The sequence below is a fragment of the Nannobrachium achirus genome (assembly GCF_963921795.1).
Source record: "Nannobrachium achirus genome assembly, chromosome: 10".
Classification (NCBI taxonomy): Eukaryota; Metazoa; Chordata; class Actinopteri; order Myctophiformes; family Myctophidae; genus Nannobrachium; species Nannobrachium achirus.
Genome location: NC_137819.1, coordinates 58,379,273 through 58,394,165, shown reverse-complemented (window position 1 = coordinate 58,394,165; position 14,893 = coordinate 58,379,273). Strand labels below are relative to the sequence as shown.

The 14,893-nt window shown below is 50.7% G+C and overlaps 1 protein-coding gene across 2 annotated transcripts in view; it reads left to right on the top strand.

Annotated features, from left to right (window-relative positions):
* ash1l (ash1 (absent, small, or homeotic)-like) overlaps positions 1 to 14,893 on the top strand; it is a 61,104-nt gene that overhangs the window by 5,658 nt on the left and 40,553 nt on the right. For both annotated transcript variants that reach the window (XM_080735020.1, XM_080735021.1), the window contains exons 3-4: positions 1,084 to 2,043; positions 5,903 to 10,376. In XM_080735020.1, coding sequence (XP_080591146.1) covers positions 1,357 to 2,043; positions 5,903 to 10,376 — 5,161 coding nt within the window. In that variant the 5' untranslated portion in view covers positions 1,084 to 1,356. The remainder of the gene's footprint in view (positions 1 to 1,083; positions 2,044 to 5,902; positions 10,377 to 14,893) is intronic.

The window sequence follows — 14,893 nt, the reverse complement described above, 5'->3', positions numbered from 1 at the left end:
ACTGAGGAAGGCTGAGAAAAAGGCGGCCGGATCCTCTGTCTGTCCCAGAGGACCCAATGTGCTGAGGTCACAGTTCTGAATCGCCTCCAAATGACTTCACCCACAGAAAGCACCTGCTCGGGGGCGAAGCCGCATTTAATCACTCCGCGGCCGTTGGGAGCCGTGGACAATTTCTTTGAATCGGGCTGTCCTCTAAGGAACACAATTAAGAACCGCACTGCACTTGGCTTCTGCCACGCCAGCCAGTGACCGGTTGGCCGCTCATACGGAGACGCATTTTGAGAGCCGCAAATGAGGGCACCTAGGGGATGGCTCATTTGCCAGCTTGTATTCTGAAAACAACCAGCAAGCCAGCGTGCGTATAACTCCTCATCGTGTAGGCTAGGATTAGTAGCTCTCCAGCGGATGCACAATTCAATGTGGGACGCATTTATACAAAACAAAAGGTGTTCCTATTATCACATCGAGGCCACGTTTTCAGCAGGAATTCTCCCAGAGCCAATCAGACCCCCCCCTGATGGCAGCGTTAGTGCTGTGCTCGCTGAGCTTTACAGGTAAATGGAAACCCCTCACCTTGGTGTTACTGTTACTACTGCCTCCTTCTATCCAGGGGGCTGTAGTGTCACACGCTATAGCTGTACATGGAATCAAAACCCCTAACCATGCCAGCATTGTAGCGCTTGTCCATGTATGTTCCCGGCTTAACTTGCCTCGGCTCTACCTTACTACACTGGAATCAGTGTCCTTAGAGGCGGCACTTTTCCTTTTTTAAGGTAGACACATCCCAGCTGAGTAAATAGGCCACAGATTGTTACTGGCTGTGTGAGGACAAACGCCTCATAAAAAGTCACCCAGACAGGATGAAGGACATGTTTTCTAACCAAATAGACGATAAAAAACACTTTGTTGTCTGCCTGTTCTCCTCCAGCGTTCATTACGGGGACGTGCACCGTACGGCGCTCTGTAACACACTACCTCAGCTGTCTTTGTGTGACATTCCCTGATCAGGTGACTAATTTGGAATTCCTTTGCCTTTGCACCCCCATCCCCCTTCCTATCCACCTTTTCTTTTTTCCTCAACAGCTGAAGGACGGAGAAAGGGTCCGGACTGCCAGAGAAGGGAGGACAGACAACGCCAGTTGAAGATTGCTTTTCACTCCCCCCACTTACCCCCTCCCCTTTCCCCCCTTCTCCCCCCCACCCCCTTATCACCCCCATCCCATCTCCTCCAGGACCACCGGCTTTCCCCTTAGCAACAACAACCGACTCTACCTGCAATCGCACACAATCGTCCCGCCACCCTCCCTCCCTCCCTCCCTCCCTCCCTAGCCGCCCCAACCTCCCCCTAGATCTCTGATGGATCAGAAGGTTCAGGGGGGAACCGCCACGCCACCCCCTCTCCCTGCATCAGCTCCCCTGGGGGAGCGGGACAAGGAGGGCGGGGGCGGGAAGAAGGAAGAGGAGGACGAGAAGCAGAAAAGGGAAAAGGAGAAAGAGGGCTCCCCCGCCGACTCCTCCGGCCCCGGAGGAGGAGGTGCAAACGGAGGAGGAGGAGAGGGCGGCGGGGGGCCGGGAGGAGGCGACCAGTCCCACTTCTCCATCAAGGAGAGCAGCCTGTCGGAGGGCAATGTCAAGCTGAAGATCGGCCTCCAGGCCAAGCGCATGAAGAAGCCCCCCAAGATCCTGGAGAACTACGTATGTCGGCCGGCGTTCCGGGCCACGGTGAGGCACACGTCTCGCGGAGGCGGCGGCGGAGGCGCTGCCAGTCGAGGGAACCGGGGCGGCGTCACATCAGGAGGAGGAGACGGGCAAGGCGGTCCCACCCCGACTCCCCCCATGGGCAGGGAGAGAGAGCGGGAGCAGAGCCCCTGTGTCAACAGCAGACCGACCCCACCCTCTACCTCCTCCACTTCCTCCACCACAGGATCCACGGCGACGCCACCACCCGCTGCTACACCTTCAGCCGCCGTCACCTCCTCCTCCTCCACCACCTCGACGACTGCTTCGCCGTCCCCGGTGAACGGGAGCGCTACGTCTAAAAGGGTAAGGAGGAGGGAACGACTCGGATTCAGAAAGTGTTATTACTGTGTCCAGCACACTAAAGCTGAGCTGAGGAGATTGCGATCCGAGGGATTGTGATTGCACAAGACGCTGTCTGGCTGCATGCCCTGCTTTAAAAAAGAAAAGAAAGAAAGAAAGCAGACCACTCGTTACTAACAGGCAGCATGCTCACAAAATATTCTCTTCTTTTCAGTGCTGTTTTGATCCACTGCCACAAACATAAAACAGGGTGTCTGGACTCTCTTCCACTATTACTTTAAATTAACTTTATACATATTTATTTTGTGTACTCAATAACATAGTCTTGCATTTAAGGGACACTGTCGCAATTGTATACGTATATACTGTATATTGTTTATTGTACTGTACTATATACTGTATATACTGTACTGTATTAGCAGCCATGATACTGGGTGGTTTTCTGTCTCTGAAAAACAGCCAAAGCTGACTGAAAAGTTAACCTCAATGATGTCACTGGAGTAAAATCTGCGAGTGTGAAAACTACAACCCTTACTTCTGATTTTTATCCGCTATTTACTAGGATGATAGTCATCAACATTTAACCGAAAGGCAGTCAAAGGTGTGATCCTGGATGCGATCGCAATATCGACAATATTTCCCAACCTTTTTTGCTTGGAGCGCCCATTTCTTACATCTGACAAAAGCTGAGATCCCCCATACATACGTGTGGGTGTGCGCACACACACAAACGATAAAGTTTTCAATGAACAATGAATAGCAAAATTAGCCGATCTATAAGCTCAGCCCCCAAAGAATATCAGACCTATGTCTGAATGATTACTGTAGGTATGCTTTTCTTTATGTTAACATTTATTTATTTATTTTTGAATAGTTTTAACTATTTTCGACAAAATAATGACGTACCCAAAATAGGGATGCCAGGTTGAAAGTCAATGAAAGCAAGTTTTTGTGCAACAATTCCTTCATAATAATCCGGACTGCCTACAGTACATACATACCAGGCCCCCCCCCCCCGGACCCCAGGTTGGGGAACACCTTATAAAACACCTCACAAACAGTCAGTCATAATGGTCCACGCTGCTCAGTAATGACCACGTTATTGCTTGGATAAAAGAGTCATAGGGCATTAACGAATTATGATTTTTAGTATTCGAATTATTCAACCTCAGAGTATTCGAATAGTCGAATATTCGACAGGACTGGCCAAACTGTCAAATATTAAGTAAGCAAGAGATGAACGCGAGGCGTTGTGAGCATGTAGATCTGCTATTTTCACAATATTTATCTGCGGAACCGAGTCACATTAAAGTTATATTATGTAACATTTTTTATAAAACATATCTTAAAATTGTCCTAACTATTAAATCGCTAAAGTTTTAGAACCCCCACTCCGTTCATTTCAGCCCTAAAAGCCTTTTCTTTATATGTTTTCTACTTAGCCGTGACAGGAGCGGGATTTCGCGGCAAAATGACATCATCTGCATCATCCGTATACGTTGTGTATACGTTGGCCAATCACATTGCAGATCATACACACATGATACACTACCGGCCAATCACGTCTCTTCAGGAAATAGCTTGCTTCAACAGCTTTGTTTACGCTGGTCTAGAAGTCTAGTCTAGCCTGTAACTCCCCAACGCCGGTCCGCAGAGGGACACGAGACACCTCCACGGATGCGTGGCGAGGCGGGCGAGCCGGCGAGGCGGACGCGGTGGTCTGAAGGCCCGGTCTGCGGCAAAAAACGGCCGAAAAAAGCAGACGCGACCGCGGTTTGCTATAACGCTACTGACCACTAGTTGAGCAACTTACACAGTATAACTTTAAATGTAATACCTACAATTCCAAGTGCTTGTCAGGGTGGGGGTCCCCAGTTCAAATATGTTTATTTTGGTTTGAGAACCCCTGGTATAGAGCATTAACAAATTCATCCACCAGGGGCATTGACAACTCATTCTTATGACTTACTATCTAGCCAAGCTTTATAAACTGTATATTCTTTAAAGCGAAAACAATACAAAAAATAAAAATAAGCGAATATTCGACTTCGGTGAACAACATCGAATAGTGACTTTGATATTCGAATATTCGAATATTTGGTGAATGCCCTAAAAGAGTCACCGCATAAATCGTTCTCTTGATCGTCTTTGTGCTTGCCACTTGGCCTGTCCTCATCCGTCAGTCACCACCACCACCCCCTCACCTCTCCCTTCTCCCTGTCTCCTTTCGTCTCTCCTCCGTCTCTGCATGATGGTACCAACCAGGGGCGTCACAAGGGGTAGGAAAGTGGGACTGAGTTACTGGGGCCCAAGGTGGAGGGGCCCTAATAACTTTATCTATTGAAGAATAGCAGATATACAAGCTCACAGCGCGGCACCGCGTGCCGCGCTGCGAGCTTGTAGATCTGCTATTTTTGAAAATGTGTGAAAATCTTGTAATATATGTATTTTTTAAGCGAACATTTCTAACTCAAATTTTGCTTCTGGGGTCCCTGGAACGAAATATTTTGAGATCGGGGTCCGTGGCCAAATACATATCATCTTGGGGGTCCTTGACATAGGTTTCTTGCACACATTTTCACGTTTTTTCAAAAATAGCAGATATACAAGCTCGCAGCGCGGCACTCGGTGCCGCGCTGTGAGCTTGTATATCTGCTATTTTTCAATAGTTAACATTCATGGGGGGCCCCGCAGTGAATCCTTGTACCCAGGGCCCAGAATTTGGTGTGACGCCCCTGGTACCAACACCCCCCCCCCCCCCCCCCGCGTGACCTCTCTCTCCAGCACTCTCTCTCCTCTCCTCTCCCAGTCCCTTGTCCCCAGTCTGACCCTGGTTAGTGTTATTGAGTTGAGAGGAGCAGCACCCTGGGGCATCATGACCAGGGAAGCACCACACAGTAGACTGTGTCATTTTGCACTAGAACCTGACCGATATGTGTTGGTTTGGCCGTTAATGTTGGCAGTTATTTAAAGGGGAAGACCACCCATTTTCAATATTGAAATATGTCATTAATATACCTTAGAGGAGTTGTGTGGAAATAGAAAAAAAAGTTCCCCCTCTTCTGTGTTGCCTAGAACTGGAGGATTGATTTTGGGGTTTGTATTGTAAAGTACAATGTGTGATGTCATCAAGTTGTACTTTACAATACAAACCCCAAAATCAATCCTCCAGTTCTAGGCAACACAGAAGAGGCCGGGGGAACCTTTTTATCTATTTCCACACAACTCCTCTAAGGTATATTAATGACACAGTTCAATATTGAAAATGGGTGGTCTTCCCCTTTAACTTTCTTTTTAATGACAACCGTATCTGCAATTAGTAACTGCTGATGTGTCCCGATTACTGTTGGATCATGTCATTTTTCAAACATTTTACATTGTTTTTATTACCTTGTTTGCTTATGAAATTTTTCGCAAATAGAAACTTGAATCAATTCTCATTTGGATTTTCTCATTTGTTAAAAGACTTTTTTTAAATATATAATTGGTTTTATAAAATATTGGTCAAAACATCTTTAATCATTAGTATAGGATCTGCATTAGACTCAAAATATGTACTTTTTAATGTGGGTTTGTGTCACAGCCAGAGATGTGACCATAGCACAAGATATCACAGGATGTTATTTTGCTCCACTTTTTACTGTTAAGATGTCAACATACTGTATAATTGCTCTACTACAGAGCACGCATCCTCTTTAAACTCTTGAGAAATTAATCTTATAAACATGACGATCTCTGGTTAGAGATCATGGCACGTGTGATTATATTTAAATTAGCCGTTTTGTCTGTGATTATGATGTGTTGGACTTTAATGGAGATTAATGGTTTTAATTGTTCTCTACCTTTCTTTTTTTTTTTACAGGGTCCACCAAAGATAGCTTGCAAGCCAGATCTGAAGTCAGACACAAAAGCGGCCTCCACGACATCCGAGCGACCCCTCAATCTTCAGCGGCCTTCATCAGACAGCAAAACACACACCTCTGGGAAGAAAACACCCACTCCGCAAAGCAACCCTCAGACACCCTCGCCTTCTGCAACGACCTCTGCGTCGAAAGAGCCCACCTTGGAAGGGGTCAAGCCTCCTCATCACACCTACAATGCTGAGGGTCAGCGTGTTGAGAAGGACCGGGGGGCTCCTAGCTGGGGGGCTCCCACTGTCACTGAGAAACTGGCCCAGCTCATAGCCACCTGCCCTCCCTCAAAGACACCCAAGCAGAGCAAACAGCCCAAGATGGCCCACTCCCCTACGCTCCCCAGCTCCGGCTTCATGGCCCCCACCGCTAAGCAGCGAGACAGGGCCATGGCCAATAGGAACACATACTCGAGAGTGGTCCACCTAGCCCCGCCGCCTCCTGTGTCGCGCCCCCCTGGCCGGCCCTACGGCTCCCGCAACAAAGACAGTGTTATGGACAAGTCCCTCACCCCGCCGAGGAAAGAGGACACAGACGGGAAGTCCGGCAGCAACGTGAACGCCGGTAGCAACAGCAGCAGTCGCAGCAACAGCCCCGCCCTCACTTACAGCAACAACCGGCTATCAAACATTTCAAAGGACAGCGGCAACGACGGCAACAGCGCCAGGTCGCAGTCACGTCTCGCCCACTGCTCGCCCCACGCAACGTCTTCGCCCTCTCGCCTCTCTTCGTCTTCTTCCTCCTCCTCCTCCTCGTCCTCTTCTTCGGCCGGCATCAATGCGGCGGCAGCCGAGCAGAGGGCAGGGAGTGCACTGAGTCGCCAGGCCTCCCCCGTCCCTTTGCAAGGACACCATGTACGAGAGAGTCCTGGCCTGGCAGAGGAGAGCGGGGAGAGGGAACGAGAGCAGGAGAGAGACGGCCCCAGAGACTTAACCAAATGCCCTCTTCCATCAGGAGCAGGAAAGCCGGAGGGGAAGGACAAGGGGCTTGGTAATCAGTCACTTCGAGTAGAGAGGGGGAAAAGCTGTAGCCCCAGCAAACGTAGTCCAAACCGGGACGGCAGCCGACCCGGTCGGACCATCAGTCCCCCCGAGCCTATGATTCAAAGAGCAGCTTCACCGCTGGAACCTGCTGACGGAGAAAGCTCTCCGGCGCCACTCAGAGACGATTCTCCCGACTCGTCGCCGGACTCCCCCGCGGAGCAGGACAGCAAGCCCCTGAAAAAACGCAGAGGCAGGAAACCCCGTTGGACACGTGTTGTGAACAGGGGCCAGACGCAGAGAGCAGGACAGGGCAGTCCTGTCCATCAGTGCAAAACCACCATGCCTTTATCAGCAAGCCTGGAAACATCCATGCCTATAAAAAGACCCGTGGGCCGGCCCCCAAACCCAAATAAGATCAGACCAAATCCTGTGGCACAAAATCCCATGTCACAGATCTTTACACCGCAGCAGCCGAGGAAAAGGGGACGGCCCAAGTCCAAAATGCCCCGGCTGGACGCCCCGGTGCGCAGGCGCCCTCCCAATAAGCTAGCCCCCTGCAAGGTCTTCTCGTTAATGAAGTCCAAAGAGGAGCAGGACCCTCCTGTTCTTCACCCAGAGGTGGACTTTAACCCTCCCAAACCCATGCCCAGAAAACGAGGGCGCCCCAAGCGCCTTCCCCCCACTTTACCGCAAGAGGGCCAACCCCCCACCCTGGCGCCAGAGGCGGGGGATGAGAAGCGGTACCGTGCCAAAGGTAATGGACAGCTTATCATGAGAACTATCATAGGCAAAATAAACAAGATGAAGAGTGTGAAACGGAAACGGATCCTCAGTCAGATCCTGTCGAGTCCGGGTCCAGAGAACACGCCCAGAGTTCCCAGTTGTGCCGCGGCGAACCCTGTGGCAGCTACAACACAGTCCTTGTCATCCCTTGCTGCCTCTTTCGGGGGCAAGCTAGGCCCACAGATCAACGTCAGCAAAAAGGGGACCATATACATGGGGAAGAGGAGAGGTCGCAAACCAAAATCGGCGAGCAACATCACATCTACAGGTCACACGCCACCCTCTGAGTCGTTCCTGTCCCCTAACACCACATCCCCACTCCATCACCACCAGTCCCAACAGCAGCACCACCAGCTCTCCTCCTCAGAGGTCTTCCCTTCACCCTCCCTTTCCCAGTCCAGTGGCGGCCACAGCCCCATCAGCGACGCCAGCTTTGTGGAGCCGGGCTCAGTGCACTTTCCAGGCCACTCCCATTACCACTCTCATTCCCACCATGGCCACCACTCTTTCCCCTTCCCTCCCCCCACCTTTTCCGCCCCTAATCCCCGTACGTTAGCCCCACTCAGCTCACAATCCTCTTCGGCCATGGCGGCCTCCCAGAAGAAGTCGTCTTGCCGTGGCTACCATCACCACCACCACCATTACAGGCAGCACTACCACTACCGTAAGCTCTCGCCTCCCAGGCCCCTGCACCCCACCTCCCCTGCCCCACTCAGCGAATTGAAGGAGGCCACGCCCTCACCGGTCAGTGAATCGCACAGCGAGGAGACGGTGCCCAGCGACAGCGGCATCGGCACAGACAACAACAGCACCTCCGACCGAGGAGAGAAAGTCGGGGGCGCAGGCGGTCTGGGTGGAGTGGGCATGCCACCGGGGATGGGCAGTGGGTTACTCATGCCCGGGGTCATGGGGTCAACTATGGGACCCGGAGTGGGGCTCAACTCCAGGGGCAGGCGACGTCACTCGTCCTCCGTGCTGCTGGAGCACCCCTCCCCGTCACCTTCGCCCCTCGGAGCGAGGTCGTCGCCCGACCCCCGGCGGCCCCATCCGGCGGCCCCGGCGTCCTCTCTGGTGGGACACAAAGAGAAGCACAAGCACAAGTGTAAGCGGCGCAGCCACGGTTGCCCCGGCTACGACAAGCTAAAGAGACAGAAACGGAAGCGCAAGAAGAAATACCTCCAGCTGCGCTCCCGTCGCCAGGACCCCGACTTCCTCGCCGAGCTGGACGAGATCGTAGTGAGGCTGAGCGAGATCAGAATAGCACACCGCACCACGGGGCACCGGCTCAGCGGCGGGATGGGGATGGCGGCCGGAATGGGCCCTGGCAGGGTGCCAGGGGTAGGAAGCAGGGCCGGCGGCGGCATTGGAGGCGCAGGAGGCCCTCCCCCACATCACTATCTACACAGAGACTTACTGCCCACCATCTTCAGAATCAACTTCAGTGGCTACTACTCGCCCCACCCGGCATACCCGTGCGACTCGCTGCACTACGTCCGTAAGCCGGACATGAAGAAGAAGCGAGGGCGGCCTCCCAAGCTGAGGGAATCTATGTCCGATGTCCCTTTCGTCCCCGGGCTGGGCTTCCCGCTTCCCAGCGGCGGGTTCTACCACCCGTCGTACGGCGTCCCCTACTCGTCCGGTCCCCTGGGGTTGAGCTACTACCGAGGCTACCCCGCGGCCAGCGCCCTGTACCCCCACCCGCACCACCAGTCGCCCCACGCCGCCCCGTCCCACCACTCCCATCACTCCCCTACGTTCCCTCCCCCGCCTCCCCCCTCCTACATGCACCACCACCACCCCTCGCACCTCCTGCTCAACCCCTCCAAGTTCCACAAGAAGAAACACAAGCTGCTCAGGCAGGAGTACCTGGGAGGAGGCCGGTCGCCTGTCCTCTATCCCCCCATGTCCTCCGAGCTCTCCTTCGGCTGGCACCACAAACACAAACACAGGCACAAACACAGGGAGCGCTGCGCCGAGGAGGACGGCGTGGAGCCGGGGAGAGGAGCGGCAGGAGGAACGGGAGCAGCAGGGAGTCGGAATACCGGAGCAGGAATACCCGACGGCGGAGCGCCAGGGAGGGCGGAGAGGCCCGGTGCCGTGGGGATGGCCGAGTCCTTACAGCGGTGCCGCTTTGGTCGAGACCCCGCCAGCACCGGGGTTTCGAAGCAGGCGGCAGCTGGCTCGGCCAACTCCCCTTCGTCATCGTCCTCGTCGTCCGCAGAGAGGTACAAGCGCAAGGAGAGCTCCATGTCATGTCTGGGGCCCTCCCGGTTAGCGATGGGCAGCGGTACGAGGGGACACCACCCGCTGGAGTCCTGGTTCAGGATGGGCAGCTCGGAGGCGGACTACACCAAGCTCTCAAGGAACCAAGCCGCGGTGTCCGGGAAAGGACCTTTCTCAGACGGGCAGGCTGAAGACGCGGCGGGCTGCTCGGACAGCGAGGACGAGGAGCCCCTCACGCCCACAGAGGACATGGAACACGGCGCCCAGGACCCTCCTAACCACACCAACCTGTTTGCCTCTGCCCTCACCCGCACCTCCCTGAGGGGGGGCAAGGGCAGGAAGCCAGGCGGAGCCGCTGAGGGCGCTTCCAGTTTCTCCCGCATGGAGCGGCCGCTGAGGAAGGACCGCTCCACATCAGCAGAGAGGAGAGAGACGGGTGAGTCAGCCATTCTATGGGGGGTTGAATTACAAAAGGGAGCTGCATGAATAGGCTAGCTACACCAAGAGCATCCATTGATAACTGACTTACAGGCCACAGCAGGGTCTGCATTGTTCACGGAAGGAAAAATAGGCTAGGGCTCTGTCTTATCTAGTAGTAACAAATAACAAGCATTGTTGGCAGTCTGAGGACCGCTTGTATTAACTCTCAAATACCTGGAACGCGCCCGAGTCGCGTTAGATTTGAACCACTTTAACCATTATTTTTATGCTTTAACTATTGAAAAATAGCAGATATACAAGCTCACAGCGCGGCACCGAGTGCCGCGTTGCGAGCTTGTAGATCTGCTATTTTTGAAAAATCGTGAAAATGTGTGCAAGTCTTTGAATATCTTTGACCCGATCTTTGACCCGACTTCCAAATCCTTCCTCTAAATCAGCTGTTCTCAAACTTTTTCATGTCAAGGACACCCAAAATGACATGTATTCGGCCGCAGACCCCCATCTCAAAATATGTTGTTCCAGGGACCCCCCAGAAGCAGAGATTTGAGTTACAATTTGAGTCTGTTTTGAAAAACATACATTTATTTATTTATTTTATATATATTTTTTTTTCAAAAATAGCAGATCTATAAGCTCGCAGCGCAGCACTCGTGCCGCGCTGTGAGCTTGTATATCTGCTATTTTTCATTAGTTAGAGCATTCAATAATTGTAGGCCTAAATGGGTTAATTTGTTCTTGAAAATTCCTTTCAAAGAATGAAATCCCCCCGTGCTTCATGTTGCCCTGTGGCTTTGGAATTTGATAGGCCACTCTGCGCGGAAAATCTTTCGACCCAAATTAAATTTGACATTGTCGGAAGGTTACTGGATTCAATTGTGCACCAAATTCATTTTCCAAAAATAGTTACCCGTTTTATTGCCCGAAGAGGCTCTGCGGTCGGATTTGATTGGATGATGTCCGATGAGCTTTTATGGCCTGGCACTGCAGCCACGGTGGAACTGGCAGTCTGGCACAGTGTGTGGCTGCCATTAGTGGCTGCAGTGATTCAAGGACTATATACTTGGGCAATGACCCTTGCAGAAACTGCCATATGGCCGGGCGAGTGAGCCATCTATCCTGGCTTGATCTCTGCTGTTCACTGACGCTGTGTATCCGTTCAAAACCCCTTCAGACCTCCCAGAGACGGTGAAGTAGTTCTGACTCTGCCTCTGGAACTGCATCTATCTAATATCAAATCCCAGATGGATACATTCTCTCCCGTGTATCCCCTCTATTCCCTCGCTGTTCTTTTGTCTATTTTCAGAACAAAGTAAAAAATGGGAATGGACTGGCCACTTTCCACTAAAAACAAAAATTCCGGCAGAAAGACACCGCGACTTTGCACGTACGTGCGTGCGTGCCCTGCCTGCGCTGAGATATTCAATAGCCCTCAGCCAGCGATCAAGTCCTTGGCAGAAAAAGCCCACATAATGACTTTTAACTGGCTGCTTTGCCAGTGTAGTTGTCACAGCGTTATGCTGAACCAGCCACATTAGATGCTACATTTCGTGTTCTCATGTTGCTGTGATGCTTGGCACGGGGGTGTATTTTGTTATCAGGGCTATATACGGCAGACAGTCTCATCGTTAAGACCCGCAGTAAAAAGAATCTTCATCTGATCCTGTTTTTCCCCCTACGTTTTGTACCTGCATATCGTCGTTGTCGGGTGGAAACCTCATTTGTATGATTTAGACTAGTGAAAACAGCCGATCTACAAGCACACAACGCCTCGCGCCGCGAGGCGTTGTGTGCTTGTAGATCTGCTGTTTTCACTACTTTTGTGCGGCGGCCTTGTGTGATGAAGCGGGGCTTTACGTTGCGAATAAACATGCACATTTGAAACTTGGGAGATACGAGGTTTCTGCCCGACAGTGACAATATAATATGGCTAATATCTCCCAAATAGATACGATGGAGCGCATCGGTAACGCTAGTCTCCTCGGTCTGGGTCATCACCCATTGACTGGGATTGATGAATGCTTAACTGTAGGGCATTAGTGTGCCATTAGCTAGTGTTTGTGGGAGAGTGCGATGATGAGGAGAAGGAGGATGAGGAAGGCTCTCATGAAGGCCATAGAAATAGCGCCGTGGACCCAGTCGGCTTTAATCCTGGATTAGAGGCTGTGGACATGGGGTCACGCGACGGTCAGGCAGGACTGTTAAGGTACTGTTAAGGGGACCGACTAGAGAATGAATAAGGGAGAACAGGGACGTGCAGAGGAATGTTAAGAGAGGCAGGGGCTGACATTTCTAAAAGGGCCTTTTGGTGAAAATAGCAGACCTCGAAAATAGCAGACCTCCAAGCTGACCTTGACAGTCGGCTATTTTCGGTGCTTGATCCCACACTGAACTAAGCATAATCAAGTCAATACTGGAGACTATGGCATGGATTTCTACACAGAGAGGGCAATTCTTTCAACATAAGATCCCGCATTCAAGTTCAGGAGAGATTGGACAAGAGAATTATCTGGAATGCCGCCTTCACGTATGGCATGGAAAGGGGGGCATTTGCATTTCTTTCACCATAGTGAAAACTGCATTCATGGTCTGGAGAGGGCACTTTTTACAGACGGGTAAAAAGGCAGGAGCTCAAGCCCCCTTTTATGTGTGCATGTGCCTGAGGGAGAAGAAAAGGCAAATGAGAAAGAAGTCTTGTACTGTAGGGCAGTGGTTGTCTGGAGACATTTTCATGCCAAATTGCTACTAGGCCACAGGGCCTCCATTTGAAACGATTTTGTGCCAGGGACCCCCATAAGAGTAGATTTATGACAGATCTTTACTACTGCCTTTATACCGCATGTGGGAAGATCACATTGGAGAGTGAAACCTATGATCGGAACAGTAATTCTGCCATCGGGCGTCTAGCCGGTAAAATAACAGTGAAATTAAACTTTTACTCATTTTGCGGGGACCCCCTCAAGGACCCCCTGGGGCTCCCCGGACCCCACTTTGAGAACCACTAAGGTGAAAGGAGGATAGGAGAGACGGAAGGAGAGCGAGCAGGGATTCTGCAGAAGGACAGGAAAGATGAGGGGGGACAATACATGAATATTTAATAGGAGCAAGGAAAGAAGAGGAGAGAATGGAAGAAAATAGTCTGGAGAATGGAGAGCGCTGCGCGGAATCTGTCTGTCTGTGTTGCAAACTTGGTGGTGCAACGCGTTGTGAGCTTGTAGATCGGTTATTCTCAGTGCGGCGGCTGCACTGTCGTACGACAAAGTATAAATCAGCCTTAGGAGGAAGGAAAGAATTAGAACAAGGAAAACCAATGACAACAATTTGGATGTAATAATATATTGTCACTGTCAGACAGAAACCTTGTATCTCCAAGTTTCAAATGTGTATGTTTTTCCGTAAAGTAAAGCCCTGGTTCATCAGACAAGACTATTGCACAAAACTAGTGAAAATAGCTGATCTACAAGCACACAACGCCTCGCGGTGCGAGGCGTTGTGTGCTTGTAGATCGGCTATTTTCACTAGTTTAGATCATTTTTAAAACGATAAATACAAAACGAACGGTTTTGGACATACAAGGTTTCCACCCGACAACGACGATATATCTATACAAACAGAACTGAGAGGTGTTTTTTTTATAGCGTGCCGTGCACATTATATTCACCAATACAGTCATTCGCACATTGACTTATGGGTGATCGAGAAAGGGATGAAAGGAGTGAAAACAGGGGAGTGAGAGAGGTGTAGAAATGGAGTAAAAGAGGGTCCTTTGGGAATTAACCTGACGTCTCCAACAAACTGACACCCACAGACTCAACATAACGATCATACGCGTGCTTCCATGATGATGCCTTGTTATGCAACTTAGTGGAGTTGTTAGATCATCCTGTACAGTAAAACTGAAACAGTGACAGTTGCTCCCCAGACGGTTTAATCTGTTTAGGCCTAGAATTATTGAATGCTTTAACTATTGAAAAATAGCAGATATACAAGCTCACAGCGCGGCACCGAGTGTGGAGTGCCGCGCTGCGAGCTTGTAGGTCTGCTATTTTTGAAAAGGTTGTGACAATGTGTGCAAATCTTTGAATATATGTATTTTGAAAGCGAACGTTTCTAACTCAAATTTTGCTTCTGGGTGGTCCCTGGAACTAAATGTTTTGAGATGGGGGTCGGTGGCCAAATACATATAATTCTGGGGGTCCTTCACATGAAAAAGTTTGAGCACCACTGACTTAGAAACATAGGTTTTTCAAAAAACCTTAGGTCAAAATCGGGTCAAAATTCAAATTTTCACGATTTTTCAAAAATAGCAGATCTACAAGCTCGCAGTGTGGCACTCGGTGCCGCGCTGTGAGCTTGTATATCTGCTATTTTTGTGAACCGGTCTAAATGGTTCAATCTGTTTCCTAGATGATCCACATTTTTATGTCCTTCTCACAGCTGTAAATTCTCACATCCTCAGTGGTGCAATATCTTATCGTAGCACATAACATTGGAGAGCAAAATAAATATAACCTA